Source organism: Salvia hispanica, chromosome 1 (genome assembly GCF_023119035.1).
Source record: "Salvia hispanica cultivar TCC Black 2014 chromosome 1, UniMelb_Shisp_WGS_1.0, whole genome shotgun sequence".
Lineage (NCBI taxonomy): Eukaryota > Viridiplantae > Streptophyta > Magnoliopsida > Lamiales > Lamiaceae > Salvia > Salvia hispanica.
Genome location: NC_062965.1, coordinates 25,080,258 through 25,099,123, shown reverse-complemented (window position 1 = coordinate 25,099,123; position 18,866 = coordinate 25,080,258). Strand labels below are relative to the sequence as shown.

Genomic DNA, 18,866 nt, shown 5'->3' with positions numbered 1-18,866 from the left:
TAAAATGGATGTTTGGAACTATAAGTGTAGTCGTGTCTTCATACATGGCTCCGCTTTTCTCTTGATATGCTTCCGCTGAATATTTGAAACTATCATTTTTGGTTGTGGTGAACTTAATTCTTTGTTTTGGAATGAGGGGAATTATTGCGTTTTGTTGGAATTATGCTAAACCTTTGACTTTTGAGCCTATTCTATTAAGTCTTGATTCTCGTGAGTTAGCCGTTGACTTTTGCCTTGATACTTCATTAAATGCTAGGGTAAATCTCTTTAATTGAAACCCTAGTCTACATTTTTGTCGCTTTAAGTTCGCCTAAGTAGCAGTCGCCGCATTTATTATACCCTAGAAATGTCGGGCTGTTACAGTTGGTATCAGAGCCTCAGTTCTTTCCGCTCTGGACCCAAGAGTCTTGTTGAAATAAAATCTGAAATTTGGGGAAAATGATTAAATAATAATCGTCGAAGACTCAACACCACGACTCATCACCGCTCAACCACGATGAACGAGGTAACAAGTATCTCTTGAATATTGATTTGAATTATGAAATATTGGAAGTTGAAGCGAATGTGAGTTATTGTGATATTTGGAAATTTGTGATGGAGTATAAAACGATGATTATGCATGCAATTGAAATTTGCGGATTATGATTATGCAAAATAAAAGATGAATGCTGTTATGCAAGTGATTTGCGATTAAGATCGCTATGAATCGAATAAATGAGATTCTATATGATTTGTGATTTTCGTGATGAACGACATCTATGAGTATTGATTTGAATTGTGAGATGTTGGAAATTGCGATGGGAATATTACTCTGGTGAAAATGAAAATATTTCAATGGTAATAGAAGTTAATATGACGTCTTTGAAAAAAAAATATATATATATATTGCTTGGGAGTGTGAAATGATGTATATGCATGGATATGAAATTGCTAAGTGCGATTATGCCAAGAATGATGAATGATGTTGTGCAAGTGAACTTGTATTTTACTCGATAAAGAAAATCGGCGAATACGTGTTAGACTTCTATGTGCTTGGATGAATGAAATCCTATATGACTGTGATTTCTTGATTGTATGTGAAACAATACCTATGGGAAATGTGAAGTAAATACTATGGCTTTTGGAAAATGTTGTGAAGATATAAAATGGGAGACATTATGAGAATATACAAAATGTTTTTAACAATGGGGCATGAATGCGTTGAATGTGATGGATATTGAAGTATGATTGTGAACTTGTATTGGTTGATGTTGAGATTTGTTATCACTTCTGCGAAACTAAAGAATTAACTTGAAGGAAATACATGTTGCTTCCATGAACGACAAAACTTTGTGCCTATGTGGTTGAAATTTCATGACTATGAAACTGTGAAAGGCAAAGCATGATACGCGTGTGGTTGCGAGCTGTGATTGTGATGTACATGCGCATGAACTGCATGATTTATGAAATGCGATTCCATGAATGATTGATGGATTGAGTGTTGCTATTCACATATATCGATTTACGATATTTGTTATGAAACACCAAATGGGTTATATGACAAACATGTTTGATTGTGCAATATATGAATGAAGTTTCATGTGGTGATAACCAGTGGTGGAACCAGGAATTGTAAGAAGCCGGTGCTGAAATTTAACAAAAAATATGTCAGCGCGGCACCGGTAGCCTAGTTATTTTCGAGAGCGAATAGCCTTTTCTAATAGTGTCACAATATCAGTATTGAATTAATGAATTAGAAATAAATTACTCCCTTCATCAGCCAAAATCTAACATGTTTCGTCATTTTGGATTGTCCGTTATTTCTAGACACATGTACATTTTTTTTACTTTTAATAAGCATGTCTCATATTTCACTAATTCATAATATTCACATTCTACTACAGATAATATTAATATATAAAAATGAAACTCAACATCCACTGACTTTTTCGTTCATTAACCTTTATAAATATAAAGTTAAATAACAATGTAAAACTATGGCAAGTAAAAATACATCTTTAAATGATGGATAAAGAGAGTAATTTTTTTTTATTAATAGAAATTAGAGATTATGATTATAAACATTTTGAAAATAAAATAATTAAATGAATTATATATATATAGAAAATAATACAATATTTTATCACATAAAATGCACAAATTTAATACAGTTTTATCAAAAGTTTTTAAGAATAAACTAAATTTTAAAAGTAAAAATTCCCCTAGTCTATCGGGATATGAGATTTACTCCAAAACTTAAAAAAAAAACTGACAAATAGTAGAAAACTACTTCTCTCTCTCCAATGCGCACCCCTCTTCCCTCTCTCCCATTTTCTTCCTCCCTATTCTCTCTCCTCTACGCCCCATTTCCGCCTCCCCTTTCTTTCTGCGCTGCGTCTCCTCTCTCCCCCTTCCGCTCCCACCTCTTCAACTCTCCTATGTATAAATGGGCTGCCGGCACCAGGCAAGCCCCCGCTGGAGCGGGGGTTTGGCCCTATGCTGGTTCCGCCGGTGACCAATGAAGTACAAGGCATCGTATAGAATCACTTCGAGAGTGAAATGTGTGAACTTTGTTGCGAACGTAGAAGCCCAATGAAGCTTGAATAGCATTTAAGTAATGATCGAATATACGTTGAAGTGTGAGACTTCAAGCTATGCTTGAAATTATAGAGTGCCTAAGAAGTAGGCCATTCTTAGGCCAGACTGAACGTGCTAGAACTCAGTTGCAAGATGACAACTGCAATATCACTTTCCTGAGTGACAAAACCAACGAAAATATATATATGTTGAACTTGGTGTATCCTTACAATGGTGAGATCATACCTAAGAGCTAATAAAACTATGCAGTCTTGCATACCCTGCCAAAGTGGCGACGCGACACAAATACGACGACGTTTATGACACATTAAGATCGCGTGTATAATGGCAATCGAAAATGACCATGTGGCATGGCAAGAAGAAGACTTTGAAGATGCGGCCATCAAAAATAGTTATTAATTTCGATGATACGATGAATCTCAATTTGGAATCCACGGTTCCATAGAACGATGTTACCACGTTCATGCTCGCGAAAAATGTGCGAGAGAGTGCGACCTTCGTAGCTTGAATGACCGATTTTTAAATCAACAGTACTTACTTGGATCCTAAGTTCTTTTCGGGACATTTTGAATAACCGTGAGCCATTGTCTATTTAAACGCCTTGGTTGATTCACAATTTGCAAGTGATATCCATTATTTCTTTTCCTATAACGAGTCATGACTCACTTGGCTTGAAAATTTGGTGTTTGCCCTTGTAACTTTGGACATCGGGATTGAGTGGTCTTCTTTAATTCGTCATTCATAAGGACGATATTTGAATTTACGAGCCTCCGTCATTGAACTTTGATCCTAAAGTTGTTTGCAGTTATGACCTTTAGTATGATCACATCTCCAGACCTGATTTATTCAAATGATGGAATATTCTACTTGAAATTTTGTTCACCTCTTCATTTCGCCAGTTCGCTCTTGCAGAAGTGAAATTCTTTGTAGCTCAATGATTTTTCTTTCGCCAACACCAAGTTGAGGCTATGATGTTCTCTTCTTCGTTAACGGGGTTGATCGTGTTAATTTTCTGAAAAGTTCCAATCACTTTGGGTTGCCCTCAACAAACCCGTGAATCCATTGATGTGATTACATTTTTCAATAACATGATGTCATTGAACCATTGATAGTGCTACTTCATGACATTTGTCTATGTTTCTAAATTCTGCCGCGACTGATTGTTTTAGGCTTTGACATGTTTGAACGATATCATTCATTGCTGTCCGGAATTTTTGCAAATTTTGATCGGGCAGTCTGCTATGGAATTTGAGATTTATGGTAGTTTCATCCTGTTTTCATGACCTACCTCATGTTCTTTCGAACTCTCGTCTGAAGTAAATTCTCAAGCTCTATGGGTTTTACTTGATCCCTCTAAACCCATTTAAAATTCTCAGAATGGACGAGTTAAGTTCAACGGAACTTAGTCCTCGCCTTGTTTCAAACCAATTGTCAATGATGAGATTTGAAAGTGTCGAGCTAGAAATATTATCCTTGTTTCCTTGATTAAGTTTGGAGCCTCCCGATGAAAGACATTTTGGTGGTGTTTTTTTCGAGTTGAAATCAATTTCTATCCAAGTAAGACTGTTTGATCAATTTTCGAATTATTGATACTAGACTCAAGGAAATGTTAGAATGGTGCTTTCGAATCACGCGCGGAAATTTTTACACCAACTAAAAGCGTCGACATAACCAATAAACGAGACGTTAGATCATCTGCAACAACGAACTACCTGTCACAAGCTGCTAGAAGATCGAACTTAAACAATAATCTCTTGAGAAAGGAAATATGTGTGCGAATAGCTTATGATCAAGGCATGACTATTAACGTGATAATTGTTTATCGATAAGATGATGGTGTCTTCACCAGTGGGTGGGACGATAGAAATCTCTCGAACATACTCGAACGTAGAAATTGTTATGGGAGAACTTAAGTTAGTCGCTCACGATTTGCAAGTTATGACGATGGAGGATATCGATATAATCTTAGGGATGGAATGGTTGACTACAAATTTTGTGACGATTCGTTGTAAGGAGAAAGAAATATCTCTAAAAGCTCCAGGAAAGGAACCCACCGTATACCATTGAATCTCGGTGAACCGACGAACCTCTATAATCTTTGCGCTATAAGCTACCGCGATGATGAAGAAAGGACGTCCCGCATATCTTGTCTATCTCCACAAAGAGGAGAAGGAGGAAAGGAGAGTGAAAGACGTCGCTGTCGTGCGAGAATTCCCAGATGTTTTTCCCGAAGTGCTACCTGGACCGCCGCCGAATCGACAATTGGAGTTCACGATCGATCTCGAGCCGGGAGCCGCACCCGTATCTAAGGCACCGTATCGAATGGCACCTAAGGAATTGGAGGAACTCAAGATACAACTTCAAGAGCTCATGGACCTAGGTTTCGTTAGGCCTAGTGTCTCGCCGTGGGGCGCACCAGTGCTTTTCGTCAAGAAGAAGGATGGATCAACGAGGATGTGTATCGACTATAGGGAGTTGAACAAATTGACCCTCAAGAACAAGTACCCACTGCCGAGAATAGATGACTTGTTTGATCAACTTCGATGAGCAGGAGTCTTTTCAAAAATGGACTTGAGATCCGGATATCACCAACTACGAGTTCGAAGGGAGGATATACCGAAGACTGCATTTCGTACAAGATATGGACACTACGAGTTTGTTGTGATGCCGTTCGGCCTAACGAATGCCCCAGCAGTGTTCATGGACTTGATGAATCGAATATTCCATCCGTACTTGGATAAATTCGTTTTAGTCTTCATAGATGACGTACTAGTCTACTCAAAGAACGAGAAGGAGCATGAGGAGCACCTACGAATCACGTTGGAAACGTTGAGGACCGAGAAGTTGTACGCCAAATTCAGCAAGTGTGAATTTTGGCTGAAGGAAGTGAATTTTCTAGGACACATTGTGTCGGCAGAAGGAATCCGAGTGGGCCCCGCCAAGGTTGAGGCGGTACAACGATGGAAGTCGCCTTCAACACCAAACGAAATTCGGAGTTTCCTAGGATTGGCAGGATACTACCGAAGATTCATTGAAGGATTCTCCAAGATAGCGAGACCAATGACGCAACAACTCAAGAAGGGAGTCAAGGTGAATTGGACCCCAGAATGTGAAGCAAGCTTTCAACTCTTGAAGGAAAAGTTGACAACCGCGCCAGTGTTAGCTGTGCCCGAATCTGGAGTGAATTACGTAGTCTACACCGACGCTTCGAAGGTTGGATTAGGATGCGTATTGATGCAAAATAATAAAGTGATCACCTACGCGTCACGACAATTAAGACCACACGAGTTGAACTACCCAACGCACGATTTGGAGTTAGCAGCAGTGGTACATGCCCTAAAGATTTGGAGGCATCATCTCTACGGAGTTAGATGTGAAATCTTTACGGACCACAAGAGCTTAAAGTATTTCTTCGAGCAAAGAGACTTGAATATGCGACAACGAAGATGGCTCGAATTAGTGAAGGACTACGATTGTGGCATCAACTACCACCCCGGCAAAGCAAATGTAGTGGCAGATGCTTTGAGCCGTAGAGATCATTCGCAAATAGCTACTTTTCTAACGGAAGAGGAGAGCTTGATACGAGAATTTAGCAAAATGCGATTAGAAGTGATAAGAGCACCCGAAACAGTGGAAGAGCGAATTGCCACTTTGGTGGTTAAACCAGATCTAAAAACGAGAATCGTTGCAGCGCAACGGATGGATGCGGAACTAGAGGAAATCCGAGTTGAAGTGAGAACCGGCGAATCCGGAAAATTTAGTGAGGAGTCCGACAACGCCCTCACCTTTGAAGGAAGGTTGTGCGTGCCAAACAACGAAGAACTCAAGAACGAGATCATGGGCGAAGCTCATGAAACTCCATACACTGCTCACCCTGGAAGCACGAAGATGTACCAAGACTTGAAAAAGTCCTTTTGGTGGAATGGCATGAAGAGAGATATTGCGGCATTTGTAGAACGTTGCTTAGCCTGCCAACAGGTGAAGGCATTACATCAACGACCGCATGGAAAATTACAACCATTGGAGATACCCGAGTGGAAATGGGAGCACATCGCCATGGATTTTGTGACGGCCTTGCCGAAGACCCTAAATGGGAACACCGCAATTTGGGTGATTATAGATCGCCTTACCAAGAGTGCGCATTTCATACCGATTCCGGTAACCCATGGATCGAGCAAGCTGGCTCGGATCTACATAAAGGAGATTGTGCGATTGCACGGAGTCCCAGTGACAATTACGTCCGATCGTGACCCGAAGTTCACATCGAAATTTTGGATTAGTCTACAGCGCGAGCTTGGAACAAGATTGAATTTTAGCACGGCATTTCACCCGCAATCCGATGGGCAATCCGAGAGGACGATCCAAACTCTCGAGGATATGTTGAGAGCCGTGATACTCGACCGCGGTGGAAGTTGGGAGACCGTACTACCGCTAATTGAATTTGCTTACAATAACAGCTTCCAAGCAACAATCAACATGGCGCCATATGAAGCCTTATACGGAAGAAAATGTAGATCGCCGCTCTACTGGGATGAAGTTGGAGAGCGACGGGTGCTAGGACCCGATGCGGTCGAAGAAATGGTTGAAGTTGTTCGACAAATTCGTGTGAGAATAAAGGAAGCCCAGGACAGACAAAAGTCATACGCTGACGTCCGACGAACCGACTTACAATTTCAAGCCGGTGATAAGGTTTTTCTTAAAGTGTCCCCGTCGAAAGGGATAACACGTTTTGGTGTTAAAGGAAAATTGAAACCACGTTTTATCGGGCCTTACGAAATTCTAGAAGGAATAGGACCCGTAGCCTATCGATTGGCGCTACCGCCAAGTCTTGGAAACGTGCACAATGTCTTTCACGTATCGCAGTTGCGAAAATATGTGTTCGATCCGAAGCATGTGATTCACTACGAAGAAGTCGCGTTGAATTCCGACTTGAGCTATGAAGAGAGACCCCAAATGATCTTGGACCGAAAGGTTCAGAATTTGAGAAATAAATCCATTGCTAGCGTGAAAGTACTTTGGAGAAACCACGAATACGAGGAAGCCACGTGGGAGCTCGAGGATAAGATGATGGAACTGTACCCGGAACTTTTTCCATGAAGGTACCAAATTTCGGGACGAAATTTCTTTTAAGGGTGGTAGGATGTAACGCCCCGCTTTTTCGAACCCTAATTTTGTGACGTGAAAAATTTTTGCATTAAATGCTTTTAATGCTATGATATGTGGAATTAATTGATGAGTGATTTAATTGCAATATTCTATGTGACCTAATTGCGATTTTGAGTTGAGATAAACTTGTTGAATATGTGACGTGGCTATTGAATAGTCAACATGGTGGAAAATATGACGTGGCCGTGGAATGGTCAAAGTCGTTGGAAAATGTGGAATGGAGGTGGAAATTCGAATATGTGAATATTTTGATGTGGGAAGAAATAATATTTTTGGTGAATTGTTTTTCTAAGGGATGAGTGAGAATTAAATAGGAGCATTTTTTAAGTATGTGGAATTTTCGACCCTCCTATTTATTGGAAAGAAATCCTATTTTTCTTGGATTTAATTATTGCTTGGGATAATTATCCGAATTAAATCCAAAGTCCGAATATTCCTATATATTCCATGAAATTTTCGGCCCCTACTAGTTTCATGGAGATTTTCGAAATCTCCTATTTTATGGGAGAAGGGATTATTTTATTCTATTATTGGATCCCTTATTTATTCTCTTCCATAAATAAATTCAAATATCCTAGTATATCTAGCCATATCCAAGAAGATCTTGCCATATCTTATTTAAACAATATTTGAAATTGATTTCCTTGTGGAGAATCAATAGGTCACGCCACTTTCTACTTTTTGAGAGAAATATTATTATTTTTATCTTGCTCCGTGATATTTTATTCTACTCCGTGAAATATCCAAATTAAATCATATGCTAAATAAATAGCATAGAAATTCAAAATCCCCTTATTTCTCCTAGAAAATCACGCCAATTACAACTACCATATCTCCTCCAATCTTTTAATTATTTAATTGTGGGATTAAATCTTGCATTCTATAAATAAGAGTGAGAGACTTAACCCTAGCACACCAAAATCACGCCTCCCACTCTTGGAAAAACCGTCTCCCACTTCTCCATTCTCTCTCAAATTTTTCTCCTACTTTCTCCATTAATTCTTCATCTTTTGGAGAAGAATTGAAGCTGAAATTCAAGAATTCATTGAAGAATCAAGATTCTACTTGTTTCTACCGTTTGTTTTTGCAAGAAAAGGTACTTCTATTATTAATCTTTTCTTCCTCTACCGATTAATCGGTGTTCTTGAGTCCACATGCATTTAGAACGAGTGAAGGGGGAAATTAATCGGTGAATTTGGATGCATGTGTGTGTGTGACCGTGTGTGTGTGTGTGCACGCCTCGGTAGGCGTGTATGTGTGTTTGTGTGTGTGCGTGTGTTGTGTGTGGGAAACACTCATGCGTGACACGATTTGATGATAAATCTGGAGTTGTTGTGTGATAAAAACGATATGATAATCGTACTTTGATTCTGATTGTTGATTTTGGAAATAATCGAAGGGAAAAGGGAAACGAGAGATCATGCATTATTTTAATCCATGATTTGAGACTTATTTGAAAAATATGAACTAAAGGTGATAGTTCGCGTTCCCGGTGGGATATCAAGAAGAAGTGCATTTTTGTTGAACTCGAAAGAAATCGAGGTGGGCTTTATTCTAAACTCTCTTCTATGTGCAAATTTATGATGTTGGAGAAATAAGGGTGGATTGAACTGTTATGCCATGCCTATAAATTATTTTGGATATTGTGATTGCCTGATGCCTAGATTGTGAGTACGCTCCATTAGGCTACAGTGGCTATAAAAACGAATTCGGGTCTGAGTAGGGCCGCAAACCCTATCAGGCTAGTGTACACGGGAGATCGGGAGCCGTCCTTGCTAGTCGGCCGATCTCGTGGGCGAATAGTGTGGCCACACTTTCGTCGCACTATGAAATGATGATTGATGAGAAAATGGGAGGTATTATTTGACTGGCCAGTCCATGATATATTTTTTTTTGTGACTCGATGCTTATCTTTCAATAAATGCAAAAACTCGAGTTCACTATGGTAAGGGTGGCATAACTATAAAATGTTTTGGCATGAGTCCACTGAGTATGTTTAAAATACTCAGCCCTGCATGTGTTTTCCCTATGTGCAGGTTGAGCGGCGATGGGCGGTCGGTGGTGTTGAGAAGATTGAATCGAATAAAATGGATGTTTGGAACTATAAGTGTAGTCGTGTCTTCATACATGGCTCCGCTTTTCTCTTGATATGCTTCCGCTGAATATTTGAAACTATCATTTTTGGTTGTGGTGAACTTAATTCTTTGTTTTGGAATGAGGGGAATTATTGCGTTTTGTTGGAATTATGCTAAACCTTTGACTTTTGAGCCTATTCTATTAAGTCTTGATTCTCGTGAGTTAGCCGTTGACTTTTGCCTTGATACTTCATTAAATGCTAGGGTAAATCTCTTTAATTGAAACCCTAGTCTACATTTTTGTCGCTTTAAGTTCGCCTAAGTAGTAGTCGCCGCATTTATTATACCCTAGAAATGTCGGGCTGTTACAAAAAATAGAAACACTTTTCTCTCTACTTTATTCTCTCTCTTACTTTACTCTCTCCACTTTACACACAAAATAAAATTGCATAAATTCTCATGCCGCCCAAAGAAGGAGTCATCTTCTTTGGGAGGGAGGGAGTATCACAGTTTTATTAAACTTATGAGAGCTGAAAATTACTTTCGTTATGTTGCACTGAACATGCTTCTACAAAATTGAATGTAGCCTTGTTGAACATTAAGTTTAAAATTCATACTCATCGAATTTTCGCTCGTATGCATACATAGTAAGCTCTAATCCAACTTTGATATATAGCTTAGTTGGTACGCATGTACGACTTTCCTCTGCAAGCCTATAGTTCGAACTTTGGCAGCGCAATTTTTTATCGCATTTGAAATCGGTAAATCGATTAACCTGTTTGATTCTAGTCAGTTTCACTACCGAGGGTTTGTTCAGTTTGGTAAAAAATCATACCGATCATCTACCTAGCCCTAACAACAAGTAAGATATAAACACTATCATAGACATTTATAACTAAATTATCTACTCCCTTCGTCCTACAAAGTTTGTCTCAGTTTGACCTGGTGCGAGTTTCAAGAAATTATTTGACTTTGTTTTAAATAGAGGTGTGTTGTGAAATATGGGTCTCCGATTGAGAACATTGAAAGTTGTATTTACTTTTCTGACATTTAATGCGGTAATGCATAATAATTAAATATGTGGAGGACTCTCTACTATACAACACAAGGATATAAGTGAATCAAATACTAAATCAAATACATCTCCTAACATATAGGATTGACTAGTACATTAACTATTATTAGCTCTCCCCATCGATCGAAGGAACAGATCTAGGTTATACTCAATCATTGAATTGGCCATCCTTGCCTTGAAACTTTCAAATGCCACCCACACTCTCTCCTTCCTTGTGTATAAATATGCGTAATCTCATAGTTTGCTTGAATTTCATAGTGCAGCATCAAAATGGAGAAGAATGGCCATCTCCCTCTTCTCTTCTTCCTCCTCCTCCTCTCCATCACAATCATTCCGGCCGCCGCCACCCGGCCAACAGCCATATACGCCTTCGGCGACTCCATCCTCGACTCCGGCAACAACAACAAGCTCGTCACCATCTGCCGCGCCAATCACAAACCCTACGGAATCGACTTCCCCGGCCAGAGCCACACCGGAAGGTTCAGCAACGGCAAGCTCCCCGGAGACATGCTCGCCTCCGCTTTCCGCATCAAGGACCTCTTGCCGGCCTACGCCGACTCAAGCCTCGACGTCGACGACCTCGCCACCGGCGTCAGCTTCGCGTCCGCGTGCTCCGGCCTCCACGACCTGACAGCTGCGGAGGTCGGCGTCCTCAACTTGGACAAACAGTTCAAAAATTTTGAACAGGCGTTTGTGAAAATGGAGGAGGAATTCGGGCTCGAAAAGACGACGGCGACGGTGAAGAGGGCGTTGTTTGTGGTCTCGGCTGGATCAAGTGACATGATTGACAATTACTATTTGTTGCCAACCACTAGGGCTCAGTACTCCCTACCTGCCTACCATGACATGCTTCTCAAAAACCTAGACACTTTTGTTAAAGTACTTTTTTTTTTATAATAATATTATATTCTTCGTCTATCATTCATTACCTTTTCATATGTTAATAAATAATTCGGGTTTATGCAGAAATTGTACAATGCTGGTGCCAAAAATATAGCTATCATTGGGCTTCCGCCGCTAGGGTGTCTACCGATGGACACCACCGTCTTTCCACCGCCCTTGCCCTCGTCCACGCCGTCAGAGAAAAGTGGAAATTTGACAGGTGAACTTTTCAGGCGCGAGTGCAAAGCGAAGCACAACGCGGACGCAAAGGAATACAACGCGAAGCTCGAGGTTCGAATAAAAAGGATGATGGTGGCAATGCCAACACTCAAGGTTATTTATATGGATCTCTTCACTCCTATGATGGATATGATTGACACGCCTAGTAAATTTGGTGAGCTACTACCACTTTTCATAACATAAGTAGTGTATATTTCATGTAATGATATATGTAAAATGTGTTTATAATTAATTTTGTGAATTAGGGTTCAAGACTACACTAAAGGGATGTTGTGGAAGTGGTACGAAGGAGTTGGGGCCACTTTGCAATGTAGCATCCATTGCATGTAATGCTCATTCGGAGTATGTATTTTGGGATTCAGTTAATCCATCAGAAGCTGCTTACAGAGCTCTTACAAACAATTTCAAGGCCAGACCACTTCGTCGTCTATACCCTAATTCTGGTTAAGAATTATATAATGATGGCTAGCTACTAGATAAGAATCATTCTTAGATTACTCCATTTAATAATTTGTTTTCCAGCTAGCTTCATTCTTTGTTAGTCTATTCATTTTATACTTTATCTTCGGGAATGATTCCATTTTCCCATCATCATAATTGGTATAACATTCCTCATAAATTTGTCTTTGAGAATTGTCACGTTCTTTCCAATTTAAGGTTTAGTCAATTTTGATATATTGCATTACTATTTACTTTAATCACACACGGAATTGGGTTATGGTTTAAACAAAATCAACCACACTAATCAGATTGGACGAAGAAAAAATTAATCTTGTATTCATATATTCATATTGCATATTCATGTGTATATACATCGACGATCACTCAATACTTTTACCTCCGTTAGGCCACTCCCATTAAGGCTGGCAAAAACAAGTATGCCTCAATGGGCTTAAATTCAAGACCCGGCCCAAACCAACCAAATTTTAAGCCGAAATATTCAAAATTTTAGTGGGCTAGGGCCAGCCTAACCTGAAAAATTGCACAATAAACAACAATTCGAGCCTCATTGGGTTATAATTTCCTAGCTCGGTGCATTCTGAACCGGCCGACTCGAGCGCGATCAACTCGGTTCTATATATGCATCTATGAAATTAACATGCCCGAAAAAAATTCAAGCCTAATTAACAAGTTAGATCGACAAATCAATTCATACTCCCATTATTTTCTAAAATATTAAGTCCAGAAAAATGGAGCCCAGTTGAGATAGCCCATTGAGGCCCACATGAATTAGCAAGCCCATCCCAGCAAAAATGCCAAATCTGCAATTCTCTCTCCTATTTCTTCGCCATTCCTCACAAATTCCGGCGACAGCTCGCCGTCCGTACGCCGCCGCCGCCATTCAACAACGACGAGACTCAGCCCTCAGCTCGACGACAGCTCAACTCAAACCGTTAGCGACGGCGTGGAAGAGAGCGGTGGGGGATAGCTTATGAACGAAGAGAGGGAAAAAACGGTATGATTAAAAGCGTTAAAATAACATATAACGCTTTCCGTGGGTCCAATTGTATAACAGACAACCCAATCTTTCCTCATCCTCCTCCCATTCACCAACCGCCACTCTGCATCTCTTCACCTTTTAGCTCCTCAGCTTCTCACCAACACACTCTCTCTATATACACACACAAATACGTATATCAATCAAACATCTCTGCTTCGGTGAATCGTACTATCTTCCGATTTTCAAGCAGGGAAGCATTCCTTCGGATAGAAGCGATGTCGAAAGGTGAGCGAGCACGCCTAAATTCTTTCAAATACTGCATTTGATTTAATTATCCAATAAAACTAGAATGAACTAATATATACTGCTCCATCTGATAATTATTGTTGGTAAACTGTGTGGTTGTGTAATCGATGCTATATAATGCTCGTTTGGAATTGGATACAAGAAATGTCGAAAGTGAGCACGCCTAAATTCGTTCAAATACTGCTGTTTATTTAATTTTTCAATAGTTCTACAATGAACTAATATGCATATGTGTCTGATGTATTGTTGTGTGGATGTGTAATCGATACTGTATAATGCTCTTTTGAAGTTGGTCATATATCTGTGCTTAGGCATTTCTGCTGATTTAGTTGATTTTTGGGTGATTTTATCATTTCTATGTAAATAAAGATGGAAATGGATCAGTAGACACTATGCCGTCTCCATACGACGAGGCGATGGAGGCTCTGTCTTCACTGATAACGAAGCGCAGCCGTGCAGATAAAAATAACAATGGGGATCGGTTTGACATATTGTTTGATTACATTAAGGTATCTCTATTCACTTATATGTCTGTAGGATCTGACTCCTTTTTTTTTTATTAATTCAAATCTTGTGAGTAACTGTTTTTCGTCTTCTTTGTTTTCGAAATGTAGATGCTTGAACTAGAGGAGCCAATAAAACATATGAAGGTTATTCATGTGGCGGGCACCAAAGGCAAGGTGAGGGGATGGATTTATGAGTGTTTTGGGTTTTGATGGATTTCGAATGGCTATGCCTCATCAACTTTTTAGCAAATTCATATGAGTCCACTTCTTAGTGTTGGTTTTGTCATGGTATAGCACTGATAAAGCTTCTGTTTGGTGCTCTGTAACATGAAGGGGTCAACTTGCACTTTCGCAGAATCTATTATGCGTAACTGTGGCTTCCAAACTGGGCTTTTCACATCTCCTCACCTTATTGATGTTCGAGAAAGATTTAGGCTGAATGGGTATGATCTTAAAAACAGCATGTGTGGAGAATGCCTATTACTATAGCAAAGCTTATAGTAGTATTTACACACAGTCACACACAGAGAGACATAAATACAGACGTGCATATGTTGAGGGGGAAATGCAATCGGATTGACTTTCTTATATTTATCCCCCACCCCTCCCGGATATTTTAGTTCAGATATTTGTGAAGAGAAGTTTCTGGAATACTTTTGGTGGTGTTGGGATCGACTAAAGGCAAGTATACAATACTGTTCCAGCATTTTCATTATATATATTTTGTTGGTCTACCAAACTCTTATACTTGAGATACCTTTAAAATCATGGGTCTACATTATTTTGCCATTTTATGCTGTACAGAAATGAGGCTGCTGGTTTTAGTTTTCCCTGGGACCTGCTCAATGATTTTATTGTTTTAATGTAGGAAAGAACGTCCAATGAGGTACCCATGCCGACTTATTTCCGTTTCCTCGCCTTGCTCGCCTTTAAGATATTTGCAGCTGAGCAGGTAAATTTTAACTGTACTATGTTATAGATTGTACTGTTTGGGAAACTTTTATCTCATTTTTTATGTTATTTGATCCAGGTTGATGTTGTCATTTTGGAAGTTGGTTTAGGTGGAAAATTTGATGCTACAAATGTGGTATGAATGAGACACTCATCTGCACACTGGACTCACCTATATCATTATGTTTAAGTTGAACTATATGCTTGTCCGAATTGCAATATCTTCTGAAATACTATCAGTTTTTCATGGAGCTCTAACATTATGATGATGTAATTCATTCAGGTTGAAAATCCAGTCGTCTGTGGCATAGCATCCCTAGGGTATGACCACATGGAAATTCTTGGTTAGTGCCTTCTCTCCATGATAATTTGACTGTTTTAGGAAGCCTCCTCCCCCTTCGATTTATTATGTACTGAATGATTCCAATACAGACAATGGTTAAGGAATCTAACTTTCTTAGTTTATTAAAATCCCAATGTTACTCCTTCAAGGCGTTGTCTTTTGAAAAGTAAACATGTGTTATTCTTTGTGAAAAAAAAGCATTGCTGTATGTTTTATAGTATATTGATTGGTTCCTTGAGCAGGAAATACACTTGGACAAATTGCTGGGGAAAAGGCTGGAATCTTCAAGGTTGGATGGGCACTGATTTCTGATGGGAATGTTCACTATTTGAGATATAGAGAATGCCAGTAATCTCTTCCCCCCTGTAAAACCTTAATCTTTGTTTTCTGTAATTAGAGTGGTATTCCAGCCTTTACCGTACCACAACCCGAAGAAGCAATGACTGTTCTTGTGCAGAAAGCCGCAGAGCTCGGTGTGAGTTAATATATCTCTATTGAAATTGATTATCTGCTCTGTTCAAATTATACTTTTACATCATAATCATGAAGATATATGCTTATTCTATTTAGACTTAAAGGATCGATCATGTTTCCACACTATTTTACTTACAAAGATTTACAATGAGTAAAACTTATAGTATAATGCTTATAGGTAAATCTTCAAGTAGCTGATCCTCTAGATCCTAGCCTACTGAGTGATGTGCATCTTGGGCTTGAGGGTGAGCACCAATACTTAAATGCAGGACTTGCAGTTGCATTATGCTCAACTTGGCTTCAGAGAGAAGGTCATGTTGGAATCAATTACTTAAACCAGAATGTAAGCTCTATTTAACTGCAATTCACATTTATTACATCACTCCATATGCTCATCCATTGTTCTGACTTTTCGCGGATGTAGACCTCTCTCCCAGAGGAATTCATTAGAGGACTTGCGACTGCCTCTTTGCAAGGACGTGCTCAAATTGTCCCTGACCATCTTATTGAGAGTGAGAGCCCAGGAGATCTTGTCTTCTATTTGGATGGTGCCCACAGCCCTGAAAGTATGGACGTATGTGCAAAATGGTTTTGTCTAGCAACCAAAGAAGATCATAACCCTTCATATAACCAGTCTTACAATATCGCTAAAGGATCACTTGAATCAGGGAACAGTGCACCACTCAGAAAGTATCCTACTCAGGTATTGATCGAAAGTTGTGTTGTGCATGACATATAACCTCATCATTGGCACAAAACTCATTGCATCTTTATAACCTCTTGCTTTGGTAGAACCATCTCTGTTGTAGTACTGGCTCATCTAGAGAGGATAGAAGCTGCATGTCTTAAGCAAGCTCTTGAGTTTCATGGTTACAATCAATGTGGGAAAATGTGCACCGAGAAAAAAACAATTTTAATCGTTAAATTATATGGTCTGGTGAGGTATTGTTTGTATCTAGTAAATCTTTAAAATTAGAGCACTTCATGACTGCCATTAAGTTTATAGCTTATAAACTGGAGTTTAAAAACTGGTTTATGGTTAAAATTTCTCTTCTTTTTTTCTGAGTAGTATCTTTCTTTCTATATTTACGGGTTAATCAATTATTGACATGGGATGATTTTTAATTTGTTGGCAAATGTGCAGATTCTGTTGTTCAATTGTATGTCTGTGAGAGACCCTCAGTTGCTTCTTCCACGCTTGATAAATGCCTGCACTAGTCATGGTAAATACCAGGTTCATAAAGTATATTTGGTGTAGAAGTAAATATATTCTAATATATTTATTTCATTTTTTTTCTTAATTTCAAGGAAATGGTAAGATTTTTGGTACTAGCCATAGGTTATTATTTTTATAGGCTTCAACCCTCTTCAACAAACAAAAATGAATTGGAAAAGAATTTAAAAAACAAAACTTTTTAAACAATTCCCTGCATTAATGCTTTCAGGAGTCCACTTCAAGAAGGCCTTATTTGTTCCAAACACGTCAGTGTATTACAAGGTGGGCACTGCTTTACCTGCTGCTGATGCTCAAGTTGATTTATCGTGGCAGCTAACACTTCAAAGATTATGGGAAACTCTCATTGTTGGGGAAAAAGGTAAAGTTCCCCTTGGGTGTATTTGCAATTTTACAGTGGTTGCTTACCTGAATCTCTGACTTGAATTTTCTGCATTTCGTATGGAATATGAGTAAATTTTAACATTAAAAAGATGTTAGTCTCTCTAGCTGGCCTTAACTCTGTCACTTATCTTGCAGGTAGAGATCCCAAAAACACGGAATTAACGTGTGAAGCTGGCAATAACGATGCTGAGAAAGGTTGTCATAACTCTGAGAACAGCACAGTGTTTACATCTCTTCCTCAAGCAATCAATTGGCTCAGGGACAGCGTCCGAAAAAATCAATCTGTTCGTTTCCAGGTAATCTTATTACCTTACTATTCTAGGACAATCATCCATTTTACTACATAGGGTAGGGATCCACACTTACTGTTGCTTTCAACGTTACCCTTCACGATTCATGCAACCTACCGCGCTCCTTACTTCCTACACCATAAAGGAATCACATTTATGATATCATTACCATCACTTCTAAGATGCTCTCGTATTTATGGGAAAGCAACCAGGTCGAGAAGTAGGATCAGCATCAAGTCATTAACTTGCATGATAAAATAGATCAATGAGCTGCAAAAGTAGTTATTAACAGAGAAACAATTGAAATATATGTGGTAATCATTTGATATTTTTACAAATCCATCCTCATGTAACTATTCTTATTGGCGTTTAACAAGTTTTTGTCTCTGTATTTGCTTCACCAGGTCCTGGTGACGGGCTCGTTACATTTAGTAGGCGACGCGTTGCGATTAATCAAGAAGTAAAGTTGGGAGGATCACATATTTCTCTATAAATGATTTCATCATTCATTATATATTTGATTAATCAAGAAGTAAAGTTGGAAGGATCACAGTTTTCTCTGTGTTTGATTTCATCATTGATTAGAGACTCAACAACGAAAAGATGTCTCTTTAACTAACATTGCAGATATTGTATCATCATCTACAAATTTGTGTTTCTAAAAATTTGTTTTTGTCTGTTTTCAATTACAGTTGGATGGTTTTTATGGTGTTTTTGTCATGTTAATCTCTTCTTGAAAGTGTAAATGATCAATATGATTGGGATGTTCATTTTTTCATGTTATAATCATTTTATTTATGTTCATTCATTTACTTGAGTTTAGCTTTTGGTTTGATGCACTTAGAACACATCTTTTTGTCTTATTTTATCATTCCCGAGTAATTGCGATATTAAATTTAAAGATTGTATCATAGTACACTCA

At 38.9% G+C, this 18,866-nt stretch overlaps 2 protein-coding genes and 1 long non-coding RNA gene across 4 annotated transcripts; all 3 read left to right on the top strand.

Annotated features, from left to right (window-relative positions):
* The first annotated feature begins 8,807 nt into the window (after positions 1-8,807).
* LOC125214615 lies at positions 8,808-9,811 on the top strand. The gene is made up of 3 exons (XR_007175140.1): positions 8,808-8,839; positions 9,217-9,285; positions 9,780-9,811. It is a non-coding gene; the product is annotated as an uncharacterized LOC125214615 (long non-coding RNA).
* A 1,352-nt stretch (positions 9,812-11,163) lies between these two features.
* On the top strand, positions 11,164-12,648 carry LOC125201505 (GDSL esterase/lipase At2g40250-like). The gene is made up of 3 exons (XM_048099654.1): positions 11,164-11,772; positions 11,860-12,169; positions 12,261-12,648. Exons 1-3 carry the CDS (start codon positions 11,164-11,166, stop codon positions 12,461-12,463), a joined length of 1,122 nt encoding a protein of 373 aa, XP_047955611.1. The 3' UTR covers positions 12,464-12,648.
* Positions 12,649-13,323: 675 nt separating this feature from the next.
* On the top strand, positions 13,324-18,670 carry LOC125222359 (folylpolyglutamate synthase-like). 2 transcript variants are annotated; one of them, XM_048124944.1, is made up of 16 exons: positions 13,324-13,741; positions 14,132-14,271; positions 14,377-14,442; positions 14,602-14,711; positions 14,889-14,949; positions 15,137-15,220; positions 15,299-15,355; positions 15,503-15,563; positions 15,805-15,851; positions 15,960-16,037; positions 16,215-16,379; positions 16,461-16,739; positions 17,181-17,259; positions 17,482-17,631; positions 17,790-17,950; positions 18,349-18,670. In XM_048124944.1, exons 1-16 carry the CDS (start codon positions 13,474-13,476, stop codon positions 18,406-18,408), a joined length of 1,866 nt encoding a protein of 621 aa, XP_047980901.1. In that variant the 5' UTR covers positions 13,324-13,473; the 3' UTR covers positions 18,409-18,670. The 2 variants fall into 2 exon arrangements, with proteins under 2 accessions (XP_047980901.1, XP_047980983.1); XM_048125026.1 differs by lacking the exons at positions 13,324-13,741; positions 14,132-14,271; positions 14,377-14,442 and having other exon boundaries at positions 14,609-14,711; positions 14,894-14,949.
* The last annotated feature ends 196 nt before the right edge of the window (positions 18,671-18,866 follow it).

What these genes read in the sequence shown, in the direction of transcription:
- LOC125201505 (XM_048099654.1), top strand. Translation starts at nt 11,164, where the DNA reads ATGGAGAAGAATGGCCATCTCCCTCTTCTCTTCTTCCTCCTCCTCCTC. An exon ending in ACCTAGACACTTTTGTTAAA is followed by an intron (nt 11,773 to 11,859) that starts GTACTTTTTTTT and finishes GGGTTTATGCAG; the next exon opens with AAATTGTACAATGCTGGTGC. An exon ending in TGACACGCCTAGTAAATTTG is followed by an intron (nt 12,170 to 12,260) that starts GTGAGCTACTAC and finishes TTTGTGAATTAG; the next exon opens with GGTTCAAGACTACACTAAAG.
- LOC125222359 (XM_048124944.1), top strand. Translation starts at nt 13,474, where the DNA reads ATGATTAAAAGCGTTAAAATAACATATAACGCTTTCCGTGGGTCCAAT. An exon ending in GATAGAAGCGATGTCGAAAG is followed by an intron (nt 13,742 to 14,131) that starts GTGAGCGAGCAC and finishes ATGTAAATAAAG; the next exon opens with ATGGAAATGGATCAGTAGAC. An exon ending in AAATGCCTGCACTAGTCATG is followed by an intron (nt 17,260 to 17,481) that starts GTAAATACCAGG and finishes TAATGCTTTCAG; the next exon opens with GAGTCCACTTCAAGAAGGCC.